General features: G+C 38.4%; 1 protein-coding gene across 1 annotated transcript in view; it reads left to right on the forward strand.

Annotated features, from left to right (window-relative positions):
* RNF17 (ring finger protein 17) overlaps positions 1-20791 on the forward strand; it is a gene marked incomplete at both ends in the record, with an annotated part of 182565 nt that overhangs the window by 116944 nt on the left and 44830 nt on the right. Inside the window, 6 exons of the mRNA XM_080662142.1 lie at positions 2031-2151; positions 6454-6574; positions 8833-9060; positions 9953-10103; positions 10256-10374; positions 18316-18406. Of these exons, the coding sequence (XP_080518268.1) occupies positions 2031-2151; positions 6454-6574; positions 8833-9060; positions 9953-10103; positions 10256-10374; positions 18316-18406 (831 nt within the window). The remainder of the gene's footprint in view (positions 1-2030; positions 2152-6453; positions 6575-8832; positions 9061-9952; positions 10104-10255; positions 10375-18315; positions 18407-20791) is intronic.

Consider the following 20791-nt stretch of genomic DNA (forward strand, 5'->3'; position numbering starts at 1 on the left):
ATGTTCTGGTAACTAACATTTTTTGTCTATAAATGATTTCTGTTACATGGACTATAGAATTGCTCTAGTTGCTATTTAAGAAATAATGTGTTTCTTAGCAAATTAAGTATTCATTATAAACATATATGTGTATATATTTGTGTCTTTATAAGAATTTTCTGGTCTGCAGCTTTTAATGTTATTTTGAAATATCTATATAATGTGGTAGGAGTATGTGTAAAAAAAAAAAAAAGCTCATTACAGAAGTACTTTTACTGTGATCCCATTTATGTTTAAGTGTATATAACATACTAGTGGCCTGCCCGCCCGGTGCATGAAATTTGTGCATGGAGGAGGGGGAGTCCCTCAGCCCAGCCTGCACCCTCTCCAATTGGGGACCCCTTGGGGGATGTCCGACTGCCAGTGGGATCGGGCCAAAACTGGCAGTCGGATATCCCCCTCACAATCTGGGACTGCTGGCTCCTAACCACTCACCTGCCTGCCTGATCACCCCTAACTGCCTCCGCCTGCCTGCCTGATTGCCCCTAACTTCCCTCCCCTGCTGGCCTGATCTTGTCCCCAACTGCCTCTGCCTGCCTGATCACTCCTAACTGCCCTCCCCTGCTGGCCTAGTTGCCCCTAACTACACTCCCCTGCTGACCTGATCTCGCCCCACATGGCCCTCCCCTGCTGGCCTGAACTCACCCCCATCCACCCTCCCCTGCTGGCCTGGTTGCCCCCAACTGCCCTCCCCTGCTAGCTTGATCTCGCCCCCAACTGCCCTCCCCTGCCAGCCTGATCTTGCCCCCAATGGCCCTCCCCTGCCGGCCTGATCTTGCCCCTAACTGCCCTCCCCTGCCGGCCTGATCTTGCCCCTAACTGCCCTCCCCTACCAGCCTGATCTGACCCCCAACTGCCCTCCCTGCTGGCCTGGTTGCCCCCAACTGCCCTCCCCTGCCAGCCTGATCTCACCTCCAGTGGCCCTCCCCTGTTGGCCTGATCTTGCCCCCAACTGCTCTCCCCTGCAGCCCTGATCTCGCCCCCAACTGTCCTCCCCTGCCAGCCAATTTGGTTCTGATTGGTCGGATTCTATGCCAGTCAGCATCAAAAGCTCCGCCTCCTAGGCAGCCATTGGTTCCTCACAGTTCACCCAGATTTGGTTCTAATTGGTCAGTCTCTATGCCAGTCAGCGTCTCCGGGCCTGATCAGAGAGGCAGGGCTGATCAGCAGCCCCCACGGAGGCCTGGAGAGAAACAGAAGCACAGCTGCTGGTGAAGCCTGGAGAGAAAAAGAGAGGCAACGGCTGACCAAGAGCTGCCATGGAGGCTGAGGATCAGACCCTGCCTCTCTCTCTGGGTCTCTCTCTGGGCCTGATCCACAGTCCCCTGGGCAGTCAGTGCTGGGTCGCTGCACCTGCACCGATGGCAGCCAGTGCTGGGTCACCACGGCAACCCAGCACTGACTGCAGGACTGTCTTCTGGTGTTTGGTCAAGCCTTCAGTTGGTCATTATGGACCCTGGGTTTTTATATATATAGATGTGCAAGAGAAAGAAATGTCTCCAAGAATGAAGAAAAGAACAACGTAGCCTTCTGTAATCCTCTGAATTGCTGTTGAGCAGTATTTTGCATTTTAAAAATGGGTAGAAAGTTATAGAAAATGCTTAAAAATATAGATAAGCAAAATGAGGGTAATCACTTAGAATTATTCAATATTTTTAACATACTTCCATAAGATGCATCATCTCTTTTTAACAATTATAGGATTATGCTGTATACAGTCCTATATCCTGCTTTTCTCATTTAATAATGTAGCATAAGGTTCTTATAATTCTTTTAATAGATGCTTGTTATTCCAGTATCTGTGTACAATACCCTGTTGATTCCAATTACTTGCATTTATAAAGTACTGTCATAGGCATCTTCCATATTTATTTTCTGAATATGTATTAAATTCAAACACAAAGTTTAGTTTGAACACACATAAAATTTTAATTGTAAAATAACTAGAAATTAAGTTTACTTTCTTAATGGTGCAATTTTGTTTGACACAGGCAATTAAATGTAAGCTGGCCTATATTGAACCATGTAAAGGGACATTGCAGTGGTCCAAAAAAGCTAAAGAAAAATTTGAAGAAAAAACTCAAGATAAATTTATGACATGTTCAGTCATTAGTAAGCTATTTTCATTTTTATTTTTTGCTCTGTGATCATACATAATTTTAAATAAGTATAACATTTACCAGGTCTTATAATAAATTCAGTGTGTCATCAACAAGAGTAGCAAAGATAACTTTTATTGAAATTAGGTAAAATGGAGTAATGTCTTCTATGCTCTTAGAGCAAGCATGTCAAACTCGCCACTTGGGCTGCATGTGGCCCACAATGAACATTTTTGTGGCCCAGCCAATATAACAATATGTAGGACACATTTTAATAAAAATGTCATAACTTAGTTTTTATATTATCCTGTTATACATAATTATTAATAACGAACTACAATGTTCGCTAATTACTGATTACTATAATCGTGTTGCATTCATTTCCCTTAAGCACCTTATGTGCAGGCCCACCATTTCTCTCCACTAATACTAACAGCGAATATTTTAGCAGCTGATTGCCACATCATTAGTCTTGTACTGACTTGTTTGGTGTGTGCAACAGGAAATATTTCACTTTTGAACAAGAAAAATAGGTTTATTTGTGTTACACTTATTAATTTGTGCAGTTATTCAGTGTCTGGTAAGTTAATGTTCAAGAAAAAATAATAATTTTATTAAAATTTTCTGTTATTTTATGTTAACGATTACTCATTTATTTCAGCCTTTTGTATTCAGCATGTCTCCATTGAAATAAACCTATATTTCTATGAAAGTTGAAGATTTTGTTTTTTTGCAGCCCACATAAACTTAAACCTTGTTTATTTGGCCATGTTAGCCTTTGAGTTTGACATGCTTGCAATCTATTGTTTTAAATCAGTACATGAGGTAAAAATTACTTTTAAAGATCAAGTCACCCTTAACACAGCCTCTTGAAAGCCCTAAAGCTAGGAATTAGCTTCTCTTATTTCTGTTTGCATTTTTGCCAGGACTGTGTCCCTGATTTTGCAATGATGGATGTCAGTGTTTAATTTGCAGGAAAGTGAGGGGAGGGAAGACATAACTGGTAAATAGTTTTTGTTTGTTTTCATTTCATTTGACTTAAGTAAATTGAACAATAGACTCTCAGTATATTTTGAAAAAAGTTACTTCTTTTTTGGCATTGTTTGAGTCTAAGACATAGGCTGACACTAGCCAACAATTTGGTAACCAACAAATTGTGAAAATCAAAACTTCAATGGCAAAACCTAATCTGAATCAACATGAGGATATATATATATATATGTATATGTATATGTATATGTATATGTATATGTATATGTATATGTATATATACACACGCATATATATGTATGTATATAATTTCTGCCTCCTTTACAATGAATAGTCACATAGTCAGTCCTCACTTAACATGGTCGATAGGTTCTGAGACCTTAAGCAAAACAACATGTAACGAAACCATTTTTACCATAGGTTAATTGATATAAACGAGTTTAGTTCCTAGGCATCTCATCAATGTTATAACAAAATGACATAATTTAAGGACCTGCATATATTCCACTTCGGGATAGTAATGTTCATTTGTGGGATGCTGTCTCAGAATCTGCTGGGGTTATTATAAAATATGCAACTTTTCTCAATTTGAAGAAATCTGAAACATGTCTTATTCCAAGGGGCTTGGATAGGGGGATTGTGGATCTTATTTATCTGAGGCTTTATATGTTCCAAAGCTATGATCAACACTGGCTTTGTTGGTTTTAATGAGTACTAGTGTAGGATACACAAGACCATGTCTGCTTAGGGTTGATTTATGGGATTTTAAGGGTAATTTTTACTATGTCATTTTTTTCTTTTCTGTCTTTTTTTTTTTTTTTTTTTTAATCCTCACCTGAGGGTATTTTTTCCATTGATTTTTAGACAGAATGTAAGGGAGGGAGGAGGGGGAGAGATGGAAGAGAAGAAGGAAGGGGAAAGAGAGTGAAACATTCATGAGGGATACACATCAATTGGTTGCATCCCGCACGAGCCCCTACTGGGGCTAGGGAACCTGCAACTGAGGTATGTGCCTTTGACTGGGAAACGAACCCATGACCCTTTGGTCTGAGGGCCACTACTCTTAACCACTGAGCAAAACCAGCCAGGGCTATATCCATTTTTTCACTTTTCTCATACTACCATTAAATGAACCCAACCATTGTCAGATTATTAGCCTGTTTTACAATGAGGAAACTGAAGCTTAGAGATCAAGTGCTCAAGATCACATAGCCTAGAAATGATGACATATGTGATAATTTATTCACTTTTATATAAGGAATTTTTCTGAAGAAATAGTCCCATAAAAGAGGAATATGATTATAAAAATTGAATCCTTAAGTCTATAGAATTTTTATATCTGGCTTCTCTGATCTGAGCAATAAATTAAGGGCCTCTTAGTCCTTGAGTAACCACTGATTTTGAGCTTTAACCTAGATAATTATGCTTCCCAACTTCCCTTTTGATATTTATTCTGTTGATTTTGAGCTCCTCCTATGAATGTCCCCTCCTGTGGACAGCCTGGGCTCCCTGGGTTTTTTTCTTGACTCCCCTTTTCTTTCTTACTTATTTGATATACCAACAGCATCCAAACACTAGTCGTACCATAGTTATTAACCTAGATCATAGTTACTAACCAGAAGGCCCTGCTCAACCTAAAATAGCTTTCCCCACTAACCTGCACAGTGATGAGATTGAGAGTTCAAGACATTTATAATAAAGTGAACTACCACAGATGAGAATGAGAGCTTCCCATTAATATGCATTGCTAACTTATAAAGCAAGGGACATTTAAATTTGAAGTAGGAGCAGAGCAGCGAGGTGGTGAAGGTACAGAACACAAGGAAAGCTGGCCCTGTTGGAATAAAGAACTTGATTCATGGGAAGTAGGAAATCAGATAACTGAAGGGAACATAAGAGATAGAAAGTAAGGAGATCAAAGTTTATTGAGGCTCTCCGCCTTTTGTTTCTAGATAATGTACCTGGTCTATTGAAAAGTAATTATAAATGATTTTCAGGTTCTTGAAAAACCTTTTCTAGTATGTATTCTTATTAGTAGATGATATAGGATGTTACTGTTGGTAACAGTTTATCTTTTCATTTGGAATCATCGTTCTCTAGCACAGTGGTCGGCAAACTCATTAGTCAACAGAGCCAAATATCAACAGTACAACGATTGAAATTTCTTTTGAGAGCCAAATTTTTTTTAATATATATTTTATTGATATTTTACAGAGAGGAAGGGAAAGGGATAGAGAGTTAGAAACATCAATGAGAGAGAAATATCCATCAGCTGCCTCCTGCACACCCCCTACTGGGGATGTGCCCGCAACCAAGGTACATGCCCTTGACCGGAATCGAACCTGGGACCCTCAGTCCGCAGGCCAACGCTATCCACTGAGCCAAACCGGTTAGGGCGAGAGCCAAATTTTTTAAACTTGAACTTCTTCTAACGCCACTTCTTCAAAATAGACTCGCCCAGGCCGTGGTATTTTGTGGAAGAGCCACACTCAAGGGGCCAAAGAGCCGCATGTGGCTCGCGAGCCACAGTTTGCCGACCACTGTTCTAGCAGGTACCAGCTACTAATATATGGAAGGTGCAGGCATAAACTGATCTCCATGCTTAGAAGTATGTGTTGCCTAAAGAAATTCCTCTATCATTTATTAGATACTCATTGAGCAGATTCTTTATGCTGTGTCCCATAAATAAGTAAATAGGCACATGCGATATAAACTTTACCCTCAGCTAACTCCTAGTTTAGTTTAAGAAATAGATCTAATAAACAATCAACCAATTTGTTTTCTAAAAGAAATTTAGATGGTTTGTCGTAAAATCCCAGTTGATTAAGAGATGGGAAAAATTCTACTTAAGGGTTCTAGCTTGAGTTTTTGTTATTTTTAACTTTGTGCCCTTTTTATAAAAACCATAAACCTTTTCAAATAATCACTGACCTGAATTAATTTTTATTCATTTTTTTGTCCTCTGGAACTTGATTGAATCTGATAAAACAGTGTAAAAACATACAAAAAACAACTTTTCAATGAATATATGTCAATTTATATTTTTTTCTGAATCTAAAAGTTTTAAACTGCTTTTGGTTCATTATAGAACACCACACAATAGCATAAAATGAACATTTTATTATTTTGTATATGCTATAGATAACATTGCAATTCTTTTATGTCTGCAAAATGATACTTTTACCCTTAGAGACTTTGACATTATTCAGCAAGAAACCTCATGTACGCAAAATGAAAAAAGTTTCCAGTTTTTTTAATTGCTTCATTTAGTATATTTTACAACATATTTATTTCTTTCCCTAAACAAGTCTTAATGGTTTTATAGGAATTCTGGAAGATAACGTGCTTTTAGTTGAGCTTTTTGATTCTCTTGGTGCTCCTGGAATGACTCCTACTAGTATTAATGACCAGCTAATCAAAGAGGGCCTAGCATCCTATGAAGTAGGGTAAGTAGACCTGTAAACTTTTATTTTTAGTTCATATGTAACACTTCATTCACAAGAAGGGAAACTGGCATGTCATTCCCTTTGGGTATCTACTTGGGCCATAGGTGGGATTTTTTCCCTGTTGTTAGGTTGGGAACAACAATTGAAGTCATTAGTCTAATGGGGACTAGGGTGGCTTTTCCCTCCATCCCTAAGGAATCCTGAAACCAGGAGAATGGCTCCTAGAGATTGAAGGTGCATGTTAGAAAAGGATACTGGCACCTTATTTCTAGATTGAACGTCTACTTAGGCAGCCTCTTGTACCTGTTTGAAAAGAGAATTAGGAAGAGAGAAGGCAGGATACAGAATAAGCGTACCGGTAGAGTACCCCACATTTCCATTTGGAGAAATGTGAATTTTCCTGGGTTCAAGTAGATACTTTGAAAGAGAAGCAGGCTTGAGCCATTGTGCTGATACTCAGGGCAGGACAGTGGTTGAGATGGCCCTAGAAGCATAAGGGCAGAGTGGTGGTGAGGAAGAGATTGGGAGGGTTTGGAGTCAAGACAAAGCAATTCTTCCACAATAGAGACTTATGCAGAGGGGTGACCCTTTACGGATTTTCTGAAGAACTCCCACATATAGCCCTTAAGAAAGCCAATATTTGATAATACCCAGAGAAGGGTATTATATTTGATAATAAGCCAGAGAAGCAATGACACCCAGCAGAGGCTTGCAATCAAGTGCTCAGTGTGTGGTCTTGCTTCCCCTCCCCTCCCTAACACTAGAAGAACTAGTAGCAAAAAAGAGAGGGCCTGTCCTTTTTCTAATATAGGTCCTAAGTGAGGAAGAGAAAGAGGTGAAAGGAAACTCTCTTAAATATATTAGACTGAGTTTTGTTAAGTCAAAGTTATTGAAATACAACATATACAATAAAAATTCACCCTCTTTAAGGTGCATAGTTATGGATTTTGATAAAAAATGTATGTATCATTTAAATATCTTACAATGTCATATATCAGTTATGCCTCAGTAAAGCTGAAATTTTAAAAAAATAGTCCATCTTGTCATAAAGTATAGTTAACACACAGTAGAAGATAACATGTATGTGTCAATCTGAGAACATGCCCTCAAGTTACTCATCAATATTAATATTGTTACATGGACGTATGTCAAACAATTAAATTACTTCTGTTGTAGCCAAAAGTTAGAGGTACAGTTCTTTCTTGGCCATAGAAACTGGTATTTCTTTGAGTTATGCTCTTGGCTAGTGCTCAGAGTTCATGTCAGATAAGGACTGAAAACTGTCCATTTGATTTAGCAGCAAAAATCGGTCATCTTGGTTAGCTAAATTTCAAACTTATGGTGAAAGGAATTAACTTTTTCCTTTATAGAAATAGAAAATGGCATCTAATTATCTGTGGTTAGAGTCTGAACTAATCATGTAAATTAAACATTCTAAACTCTTTATTTAATAATTTTGCTCCTAATACCCTTTAATAGCATTTGTTTTCCACTTGCACTTTAATTGGCAAACATTGATATGTTTTAGTCGAGGAGAAATATTCAAGTTATCAAAAAACTGAAAAGTCTTGGTGAGTACAAAATACCAATGGGAAATGGTGAAATTATGAGCAAAGTTGGTACTTTTTAAAAATCATCACCAAGGACATGCTTTTATTGATCTTAGAGAGAGAGGATGGGAGAGATTGGTTGATGTGCCCCGATGGGGTTCAGTCCCGCAACCTGGGTATGTGCCCTGACCGAGAATCAAACCCATGACTTTTCTGTGTAGGGGAAGACACTCCAACCAACTGAGCCACACCAGCCAGGGCCAAAGTTGGCATTTTCTTTTTTTCTTTTAGGGAGAGAGAAGGGAGAAACATCAATTGGCTCTATCCCATATGTACCCCAACTGACAAACATTGATCAGCTGCATCCCAAATGCACCCTAACTGGTGACTGAACCCCTGAAACCCAGGCATATATCCTGACTAGGAATCGAGCTGGTGACCCCCCATCCCGACACACCAGCCAGGACAAAAGTTGGTATTTTAAGCTGTGTTTTTAAGATAAAAAGTTTGGCTTTTAGGTTTTTCTTTTTGTGCTTACTTTGGTGGTATTTAATAACTTTTTAAAAAAGAGTAAAATTGCTATTTAATATATCAAAACTGTGAAGCAGTGAGTCACAGCTAAAACTCATTCATCTCTGTATCTAAGCAAATGCAAACAAATATTTTGTGAACTGCCGTTTTTTGCTAATGGGTTTTGTTATTTTTCAGGTACACCATCAAAGATAATTCCAAAAAGCATACTGAAGTGTGGGATCCTTCTCCAGAAGAAATTATTTCAAATGAAGTAAACAACTTAAATTCTGTGACGGCAAAATCTCTACCTAATGAGAATCTTCAGTCACTTTACAATAAGGAACTGCCTGTGCATATCTGTAATGTAATATCTCCTGAGAAGATTTATGTTCAGTGGTTATTAACAGAAAACTTACTTAATAGGTATATGATATAAGGAAAACATATTGCATATGATTTTATTCTTTTTTTCTATATTTTATGTCAAAGATCTAGAAGTCATAAATGTAGAATTTTTTATTTTTTTAAATATATTTTATTAATTTTTTATAGAGAGGAAGGGAGAGGGATAGAGAGTTAGAAACATCAATGAGAGAGAAACATCAATCAGCTGCCTCCTGCACACTCCCTACCGGTATGTGCTTGCAACCAAGGTACATGCCCTTGACCAGAAATGAGCCTGGGACCCTTCAGTCCCCAGGCCGATGCTCTAGCCACTGAGCAAAACCGGTTAGGGCATAAATGTAGAATTTTAAAAGTAGATAAATTATTTCAGCTAAATAGTCTACTTTTTACTAAGTAAAAGTATACAATTACTATCTTTACTAGCTAACTTCACTATATTAGAATTTATTCATTCCACAAATGCTTATTGAGCACTAATTATTTGACAGCCAGTGTTCTAAGTGTTGGGTTACAGTGGTAAAAACACAGACAAGTCTTTGCTTTATAGAGCTTAAATTCTTGTAGAGGGAGAAACAGTGAAAAAATATTTAGTGTAGCCGATGGTGATAAAGACAATAGAAAAAAATAAAGCATTTGGGGAGGAAGATAATTTTAGAATGATCAAGGAAGACCTCAGAGACAATGACATTTGAAATGGATCTTAATGGAGGAGAGGGAAGTAAACCATGAAGATATCTGGGGGAAGTTCATGTCAGACAGAGGGAAGAGCTAGTTCAAAGACCCTACAGTGGAAATAGTGTGGGTAATCAAGGAAGAAAGAGATTCAGTTGGGCTGGACTAGACATGTGGTCAGAGAATTTTATGTTGTCAGAAAAGGTTTAGAAAGTTAAAATATTTTTTCTTTACATAGTTTAGAAGAAAAGATGGTAGCTGCTTACGAAAATTCAAAATGGGAACCTATTAAATGGGAAAATGATATGCACTGTGCTGTTAAGATTCCAAATAACAATCAGTGGCGAAGAGGCCAGATCATCAGAATGGTTACAGACACATTGGTAGAGGTAAATGCAGAGTTAAAAATATAGTCATGAAAGTAAATGCATTTTGTATTTTTATCCTGGATTTACTTAATCCAATTTTATGAAGCTTTTCATTTGCAAAAAAATTTTTTATGTATTATCTTTCCATAGACTTAAAGTTATTGTTTTCATAGGTCTTGCTGTATGACGTGGGTGTTGAACTAGTAGTGAATATTAACTGTTTAAGAGAACTTCAAGAAAACCTAAAGACAATGGGAAGATTATGTTTGGAATGCTCTCTTGTTGATATAAGGTAGTTTTTAGCTGAGTAAATTTTCTCATTATTCAATGTGATTTTAAATATATTTCCTTTGGGATGGGTTCTGGTCAGCTTTAATTATGCTAATATATTTTGAAACTTTGATAAAAATCTAGTTAATTTTAAGGTTTTGAAGAAGAGGGAAAGATAAAAATTTGAAGCACATGTATTTTTGTGGTATTAAGGAAGTAGAGATAGGTGAGCATGATAGGTGTCTTCATAAAATTCGAAGTGTTAAATAAAAAAAAAACTTGAGGAACCCAATCAAATAGAAATAAAATATATTTCATAAGCATAGGATTATGTGGAAAGCTAAAAATGGGTAAATTACCAAAAAGAGTGACTTAGAGAGGATTCTGGAAAAATAGCATTGTGTAGTTTTTGAGTCTACTAGAATCCTACCATAAACGCAGAGCTCAACTAAAAACTGTACAGTCAACACCTGCAACAAAAGTAGGCAACAAGGCTTCACCTATGAGTTCCCAAATACAAATAGGTGTGGCTCACAGGAACCAACCTGTATGACATCAGCAGTAGTATGGGAGCATGTGGAGGGAAAGCTGACTGGCTGCCAACAGCGCTGAGAAAAGGAATTGGGAAGAGCATTTCACTGAGGCAGACAGGCCAGTATGAGAACAACAACCCAAACAGAGAAAGGAGTAATGCAGGAGACTTTGTAGTTGAATGCAAGAGACCTGTAATGTGCCAGTCCTGTGGTGTTGGAGCTTTCCTAGCTGTGTAAGCTCTCAGCCTTCTCAGCTCCCTTCTATGACCCTACAACTGAGGAAAGACAACTGGGAAAAAGAGCCTGATTTGAGCAAGACATAAATGGGGCAAAGAAAAGATACAGATAAAAGCAGGGCCGAGGAGTAGAGGAATATCAAGTATGAGACCCCATTTTCTGTCACTTTGGGAAAGCAACATAACAGAGCCATGAAGCTAGAAAAGCAATATGAACCACACCCCTTTCTCCTAAGCACAGGAGATTTTATTTTACTTAAAACATGATCAAAAGCAAGAGTTACAGGTGAATTCCATGCAAATTATTATGAGGAAAAAGAATAAGGGCCGGTTTCTCAGTGGTTAGAGCATCGGCCTGGACACCAAAGGGTTGCTGGTTCTATTCCTAGTCAAGGGCATGTACCTGGGTTACAGGTTCAATCCTTGGCCCTGGATGGGGCATGTGTGGGAGACAACAATCAGTGTGTCTCTGGAATTGATGTTTTTCTCTCTCTCTCCCTCTCCTTTCCACTCTCTCTAAAAATCAATGGGAAAAAAAAAAACAAAAAAAACCCCTCTGGTGAGGATTAACCAAAAAAAGGAATAAGGAGCCAAAAATGACATGCTTACAATACAATAAACTATAATCTGACATTTCAGAATGAACTAAAACTTATAAAGTATAGACACTGTGAAGAACAACATAAAACAACTAGAAAAACTCAGAAATAAGATGTATTACAGAAAAAGGATGATTTGGGGTGGTGAAGGCCTGGGGTGGGGAGTGGGGGAGGAGGGTTAGACAAGATCAATGGGGGGAAAAGGAGGACATGTAATACTTTCAACAATAAAGATTTTAAAAAAGAAAAAGGATGATTTGAAAAAGATAACACTCAGGAAAGAATTTGAAAAGACAATTCTATCAAAAATGTAGACTAAATTAGAAAAAATGCAAATACACAATAAACAATGCCTTAGATAAATACAAGATAAGGACAGATTTTTGAAATTAAAAAATAAAATAAAATCCAAAGGATTCAAAAGGAAACAAAAGATACCTAAATTGACAAAAAAGAAAAAGACTCAACATATATGTAATAGGAATTTCAAAGAAGAAAACTAAAAGAAATAGAACCAAATGCTAAAAACCCAATTCAAGAAAGTGTTTCTAAAATAAAAGACAATTTAAAACTATATATTGAAAGGGAAATCAGGAATGTCAACATTGAGAGATTATCTAGTAAAATTATTGAACTTTTAAAAGAAACAAAATCACACTGTCATCACCAACACTTTATGTCAGAAGATAATGCAGTAACATATTTTAAATACTCAAAAGGAAGTGGCAGGCTGAGTTTTATGTCCAACCGAACTGACCTTCAAGCAAAGACTACAGACAAACTTATATGACCACTCAGGAGTGTTGTTCCTGAGGAATCTGTAAGAGAACAAGCTTTAGGTAAAAAGACATGAGAGATTTTGAAATAAGGACTGGTGGTGAACATTACATTTATTTTACCTCAGAACTATGATTAAATGATAATTATTAGGGAAACAGTATAGCATGCAAAGTAAATATGACACAATTTCAAAAATGAGGAGAGAAAGTAGAGTACCTATGAAAACTTGAATAAACTTTCTGTTTGTCTTATTGGTATTAACTAGGAGTAAGTACTTCAAATAAAATGTTGGGGAAAAGGAAAAAGAGGTTACTAATAATGTTGATTTTATGTTGGAACTATATTAATATCTTATATAAACAAATCAGTAAAATGATAAGAAAAATGTTATTCACTATCTGTACATAGCGTGGCATAGACTTTCAGAGAGGAACTTCTTCAAAAACACTTAAAACACAGTAAGTTGACTATACATTCTTACCAGAATATAACCTAAGAACAAAAAAGTAACTCCTCCCTACCCGCAATCATCAGTTGTTTTCATTAATCTCAAAGTGGGTTGTAATGTTGTGGAATCTACTGTGCATGTATTGTGGGGTAAGTAAAAATAATAATTATGTACATATTGTTAAGAACTGGTGTGGTGTACAGATGATAAAGGTGTAAGACTAAGGTTAACTTACCTTGTACTCCTGATTTTAATTAGAAATATCAACAGAAACTCTTGAGGTGTTTTCATTGTTAAAAACAAACAAACAAAAACACCTTTTTTAGCCTTATAACATGAAGGCCCAAGTCATATGAGCTATGCTGATATGCAAATTGAGGCCTCCAAATGCCATTTCCCTCAACAGAAATTGATGCTCTTTGGGAAAATGTTCAATTCTAGGTCTGGGGCAGGAAATGTACAATATAAGCCTAGAATATCTTGTCATAGCAAAAAGCAAGAAAGCTATAAAGGATTATTGAGATTATGACAAAAGAATTCAGCCAACCTGAATAACTTCCACTGACCAAAGATGGGACAGTTTGAGCATCAGTAGGATAATGGTAATTGGTAAAGCATTTGATATGTTTAAATCCTTAAGTATAAAGTGATTTAAAAACAAACACAAAAAAACAAAAAAAACAAAACCTCATTGGTTACTTTAGAGGATGTTAGGGAATCACTTCATTATTCCGAAAAGTGGTGAATAAGGGAAATGAGCTTTTATAACTTATAAATAACTTTATAAGTTGAACTGTAGATCATATTTTCTTATATGATCTACTACAGTTCAACTTATAAAGTTATTTTTTATAAATATTCCAATTAACAAAGGAAGAGTGATATCATTAGAATGGCATCATTTTATAACCCAAATAAACACAGAAGGGATTCTAGATGACAGTTATCAGTTCTACTACCATCACAAAAAGAGAATCAGACACTGTGTACTTCCTGACAGAAGTACACAGTACCACCTATGAATAGTGTTGCTGGGGGGAAAATATACAAACCTGAATCTGATCAAGAGTCTAGACCTCACTATGAATTGAAAGGAAATACAAGGAACTTGTTAGACACTGTGGCAATGCAAGCAGCTAAGTTCAGACCATGGACACTACCAGACAATTGACTCAGTTTCTTCAACAGAAAGTTGCAAGGGAAAGAGATGAAAGGGGCAATCATACATATCAGCCATTCATGATATATGGACTTTGTTTACCAATTCAGTCTTTTAGAAATATCAGAAAAAAATAACCACCATCTGAATGGTTTATATTAAAGAACTAGAGGCCCAGTGCACGAAATTCATGCACTTGGGGGGGGGGAGGGTCCCAGAGCCCTTGGAAGATGTCCGACTGACGGCTTAGAGCCAGGGGTGGGCAAACTTTTTGACTCGAGGGCCACAATGGGTTCTTAAACTGGACCGGAGGGCCGGAACAAAAGCATGGATGGAGTGTTTGTGTGAACTAATATAAATTCAAAGTAAAGGAGCGGAGGGGAGAGCAAGAGAACCCTCCGCTCTTTCGGCTCCGTGGGCCGGATAGAACAGCCAAATGGGCCAGATCCGGCCCGCGGGCCGTAGTTTGCCCATGGCTGGCTTAGACCCTAAGCCATCAGTCCGACATCCTTAGCATTGCCACGGAGGTGGGAGAGGCTCCTGCCACTGCTGCCGTGCTGGCCAGCCATGAACCCGGCTTCTGGCTGAGCAGCACTCCCCCTGTAGGACCGCACTGACCACCAGGGGGCAGCTCCTACGTTGAGTTTCTGCCCCCTGGTCGTCAGTGTGCATCATAGCGACCAGTCATTCTGCCTTTTGGTTGATTTGCATATTAGCCTTTTATTATATAAGATTATTAAATGTTTTAATTTTTTTTTTTTTTTTTTTTTTTTTTTTTTTTTTTTTATAGAGAGGAAGGAAGAGGGATAGAGAGTTAGAAACATCGATGAGAGAGAAACATCGATCAGCTGCCTCTTGCACACCCCCTACTGGGGATGTGCCCGCAACCAAGCCACGTGCCCTTGACCGGAATCGAACCTGGGACCCCTCAGTCTGCAGGCTGACGCTCTATCCACTGAGCCAAACCGGTTTTGGCTATTAAATGTTTTAGATGAGATAATACTGTGATTAGGTTTGTTTAAAAATACTCTTTTGGAAATACAAACTAAAATATTTTCAAATAAAATGTTATGTCTGGGACTTGGTTAAAAATAATCAGGGATTAGGTTATGTAGAAGTATAAATGAAATAAAATTGGTCATGTATTTATAATTGTTGAAGCTGAGTGATAGATATATCAGATTTTTTATATTCTCTATGCTTTTGAATATGTTTGAAAATTATCATAATAACTTTTTAAAGGTTAATTCACCAGATTTTAAAGAAAGTATTCAGATAGTCTTCAGGTATTAAGAAAAATCTATAAATAAGATATAGCTTAAAGGGATATAGCAAAATACAGTCTGTTCTGAATAAATAATTAAAGAGGAAATATTTGGTAAAACTCATTATGGCTTTCATAAATCTCAGTGTTGACCCGAATTTTATGGTTTTCCCAGGCTAGAAAGGAGTCACAGGAGCACTTAGCATGTGTCTAATTATCCTCAGACTTCTTTCTGAACAATAAAGAAGTGGCAAATTCCCAATTCTTCGAGACTTTCCTTCATTGATAAATCCATGGCAGTAAAGCTATAGTGTCTTTGTAACAAGAATTATAGAATCTTGGGCTTGGAATCCAACTTAGAGGTCATGACAGTAATTTCTTTTATACCTGTCCTAGTACATATACATTCAAGACCTGCTTGAAAACTTACAGTGCTGTGGAGCATATTTACCCTTAAGGGAACTTGTCTATTAGGCAGCTCCAATTGCTAATATCTCCTTACACTACATTGCAGTTGGTCTCCTCATGTCTTCCACACATCCTTATTTTGTCTCACAAACAAACCTCTTGACTCTTCTAACCTTCAGATATGGAAAGGTCGATACCACATTCCACTAAGACTATTTTTTCTTCCAGGCTACTACAGTTTTGTCAAATAACCCTAAAATAACATGATTTTTAGATTTTTTTTCCTGCTTCTCCAAATGTTTTCTGGTTTAAGTTGGAAGAATTATTTCAGGTACATTCTGAGAAGTTCTCACCAAAACTATAAATGTGATTCTTTTCATTACATTTGGTTAGCGTAGTGTATTTAAATTTGTATTTTGTGGAGGTGAGTTAGATTGAATTTCTTAAGCAGTTTTCATTGAACTTGCATAGACCTTGTGAATATTAATAAAAAGCCCAGTGATCTGAGTTGTAACTCCATTTTGTTTTACAATGATAGTATAGAAGCTTCCAAGCACATCAGTCTATTTGTTGACTATCGGAATTATCATGCCCCATCTCCACCAAAGAAGGAGATATCGGCAGCTGAAACAAATCAGAGTTTACAACCGAAGACCCAGCACTGACCTGGAGGGCAAGATAGGCTTTGATGTCTTTACCTGGGCTTTCCACATAGAGGGACTTCATAGCAGTGACACTTACTCTTATTTGCTGAAACTTACTAGGAAACTATAGCTTTCTATACACTTAAATCATTCGTGTTTGTTATTTTTTTTTTCACCAAAATATAATTTTACATTTATTCCTGTCAGATTTCATCTAGTTGGTTTTGAAATTCAAATATTGTTTTTAACATCTAGGCTATCCTTTCTAATTCATTATTTGTAAATTTGAAAGTGTATCTCTATGTCAGGTGTAGTTTTCAGTTTGTGGGCCAGATCCAAGTAATGTGCATCATGTATTTGGCCTACAGAAAGTTTTTAAATTTTTGAACTATTTATCAACGTTTTCTTAAAAAAACGGGTGTCACATAAATATTTGGATTTCTAGCTCCTATTGACAAAAATCAGAATACCTAGTCACTGAAGCAACAGTTTTGCCAAAAAACTAATTGGCCTTCCTTGCAGAGGTTAAAAAGAGTCATTAGCTATTGCTAGGTAAGACTTATCTACTATTCACTATGGTGTAGCAGATCCATCTTTAAAGCCTGTGGGGGGATCATTTTCTTGGTGCTTTGGTGTACTTCCTGCAGTTAACCATTATGCAGGGAAGCTCATAACTTGGGATTGTAGCATTTTCTCCCAATCCATCTAGCCGATTGCTGTTACTTGTCTGAAAGATATCCTATATATTAAAGAGGTAATATGCAAATTGACTATCACTCCAACACACAAGATGGCCACCCCCATGTGGACACAAGATGGCCTGCAGGGGAGGGCAGTTAGGGGTGACCAGGCAGGCAGAGGAGGGGAGTTAGGGACAATTGGGCCAGCAGGGGAGCATTTAGTTGTCAATCAGGCTGGAAGGGAAGTGGTCAGGGGGTGATCAGGCTGGCAGGCAGAAGCAGTTAGGGGCAACCAGGCAGGCAGGCAGGCGAGCAGTTGGGAGCCAGCAGTCCTGGATTGTGAGAGGGATGTCCGACTGCCCATTTAGGCCCGATCCTGGTGGGATTGGGCCTAAACGGACAGTCAGACATCCCTCGAGGGGTCTCAGATTGGAGAGGGTGCAGGCTGGGCTGAGGGACACCCCCCCACTGTGCACGAATTTCATGCAACGGGCCTCTAGTGTGTATATATATACATATATATACATATATATATACATATATATATATATATGTATATATATATATATATATGCACATACACGTGTGTGTACGTTTTTCAGATATGAGCACAAATAGGAATAGTACAAATCTGTTCAAAAATAAAGCTAAAGATCCCAAGACCCTTTCAATTCTATATAATAAAAGGCTAATATGCAAATGGTTGTTATGCCTTCACGCGTAACGACCAATCAGCAGGAGGCTGCGTGCACAGTAGGCGTGTGCAGGTGAGCAGGGCTGCATGTGCAACAGGTCACCAGGAGATGCATGGAGCACCTCTTGGTCCCTCCTCCCCGGCTCCCGCGGGTGGCCACGGCTCACTCCCGCCTCCGGCAGAAGTGGCACGGCTCCTGCAGAAGCAGGGTGGCTCCCGGTGGCTCCCACAAAAGCAGCAGGCAGCCGACTGCACGCGATTTCGCGCACTGGGCCACTAGTGTTATTATAAAAACCTAATGGACCATTTAAAGTTACTGGTTTATCTATCCTCTTTTTACCATCATTGGAATAGAGGGATGAACAAAAGGCTATGAAATGGGGAAGAAAATAACACAAATTCATGTTTAAATTAATTTCTTACTACATATTCAGTTGATTCAAATAGATATGTATCTGGTGGTTATTTTATTTTTCTGTGTCCTATGCTGTTAAACAAGTTGTCATTTTTTGTTTTAGACCAACTGGTGGGAGTGACAAGTGGACAGCGACAGCTTGTGACTGTCTTTCATTGTACCTAACTGGAGCTGTAGCAACTATAATCTTACAGGTGTGCAATGGGGTTCCAATAGATATGTACTGATTATTTCATTGATGTTTTTTACAATTCCATGTATTTTCTTGTTGACAAAATAACAGTGAACTGATTTTTTTGCAAACATTCTTGGTCTTATTTTAAGGTATAATACCTGTTTGATAATAGATGTAACATAAATGACCATATGAATGAATCAAAGCATTTAATATTCTTGAGTTGATAATTTGCATGCTACAAAACAATTTATGCATGCTAGAGTATATTTCTGAAGCCTTTTTTTTTTTTAACCTTATGTAGTACTCTAACTCCTCTTGGGATTTGTTGGTCAAATGCCTAGAACAGTGCCTGCACATAGTAGGTGAAGTGTTACATGATTATTATTTTCATTGCTGAAAGAACTCGAGAATATAGGTGAACTTAGCTGCTTTTGTATCTGGAATATCGGGTAGGATGTTGGCAGGTGAGTGCAGAGGTAGGCAGAGACCAGTGTGCTGTGGGAAGGATGGGCCTCCATAAGCAGAGTTGCTTGGTATTTATACTGTTGCTAACCCTTGGCAATTAGTGTGTTTTTTTTTAAATTTAATCTTTATTGTTCAGATTATTACAATTGTTTCTCCTTTTTCCCACCATAGCTCCCCTCCACCCGGTTCCCACCCCACCCTTTGCCCTTACCTCCCCCACACTGTCCTCATCCATAGGTGTACCATTTTTGTCCAGTCTTCCTGCACCCCCCATACCCCTTTCCCCCTGAGAATTATCAGTCCACTCCCTTTCTATGCCCCTGATTCTATTATATTCACCAGTTTATTCTGTTCCTCAAATTTTTAATTCACTTGATTTTTAGGTTCACTTGTTGATAGATATGTATTTGCTGTTCATAATTTTTCTCTTTACTTTTTCTTCTTCCTCTTCTTAAAGAATACCTTTCAGCATTTCATATAATACTGGTTTGGTGGTGATGAACTCCTTTAGCTTTTTCTTATCTGTGAAACTCTTTATCTGACCTTGCATTCTGAATAATAGCTTTGCTGGGTAGAGTAGTCTTGGTTGTAGGTTCTTGCTATTCATCACTTTGAATATTTCCTGCCACTCCCATCTGGCCTGCATAGTTTCTGTTGAGAAATCAGCTGACAATCGTATGGGTGCTCCCTTGTAGGTAATTAACTGTTTTTCTCTTGCTGCTTTTAAGATTCTCTCTTTGTCTTTTGCCCTTGGCATTTTAATTATGATGTGTCTTGGTGTGGTCCTCTTTGGATTCCTTTTGTTTGGGGTTCTGTGCCCTTCCTGGACTTGTAAGTCTATTTCTTTCACCAGGTGGGGGAAGTTTTCAGTCATTATTTCTTCCAATAGGTTTTCAGTATCTTGCTCTCTCTCTCCTTCTGGCACCCCCATAATTCTGATGTTGGTACGCTTGAAGTTGTCCCAGAGGCTTCTTACACTATCTTCAACTTTTTGGATTCTTTTTTCTTTTTGCTTTTCCGGTTGAGTGTTTTTTGCTTCTTTGTATTTCAAATCTTTGACTTGATTCTTGCGTTCCTCTAGTCTGCTGTTGGGTCTCTGTATAATATTTTTTATTTCAGTCAGTGTATGTTTAATTTCTAGTTGGTCCTTTTTCATATCTTCGAAGGTCTCGTTATATTTATTGGCCTTTTCTAGGATATTCTTGAAAAGCCTTATAACCGTGGTTTTGAATTCTATATCCAGTCGTTTGTTTTCCTCCATTTCTTTCATTTGTGATCTGTTTCTTCGTCTTCCCATTTTTCACTGCTTCCCTGAGTTGGTAGGGTAGCTTTGTGTGGTAGGTTTTCTATATGACCCAGTGGGTCGGCCTCCCCAGTTAACCTGAGGTGGACACTCTTGGTGCACCCCTTTGTAGACTGTGTGTACAGCCTTGTTGTAGTTAAGTCTTGATTGTTGTTGGTATCACTGGGAGGAATTGACCTGAAGGCCAGTTGGCTGTGAGAATCAGCTGTGTCTACACTGGGAGAAGTTTGGTGCTGGAGACAGCCTTATAGGATTAGCCTTGCCAGTTTGCAAAAGCCTTTGTGCTCAGCTTGGAAGGGGTGGAGTCTCAGGGCAGAGCAGATGGTCTTGGCTTCCCGTCAGCCCTGCCCTTGTGCACGAGTCTCCAGACCTCTTCCTTCTGCGGTTCCCGAGTTTCCGCCTGACAGTCCAGATTTCCCCCGTAAGAGCGTGGGTCCCCAGGGGCTCGCCCGGAACTGGGGTTCAGTGCAGTCAGGAGATTCTGACTCCCTTCCGCTAGGGATAGCCTGTGGTAACCTTCGCAGTCAGTCTTTGTGCGCACTCGCGCCTCCAGGCCCCTGCTGCCGTGGCTCCCCTGAGTCTCCAAGTCTCCATGTGCCTTTCTCTCTACCTGACAGTCCAAACTCCCCCTGT

This window comes from Plecotus auritus, assembly GCF_963455305.1.
Source record: "Plecotus auritus genome assembly, chromosome: 3".
Classification (NCBI taxonomy): Eukaryota; Metazoa; Chordata; class Mammalia; order Chiroptera; family Vespertilionidae; genus Plecotus; species Plecotus auritus.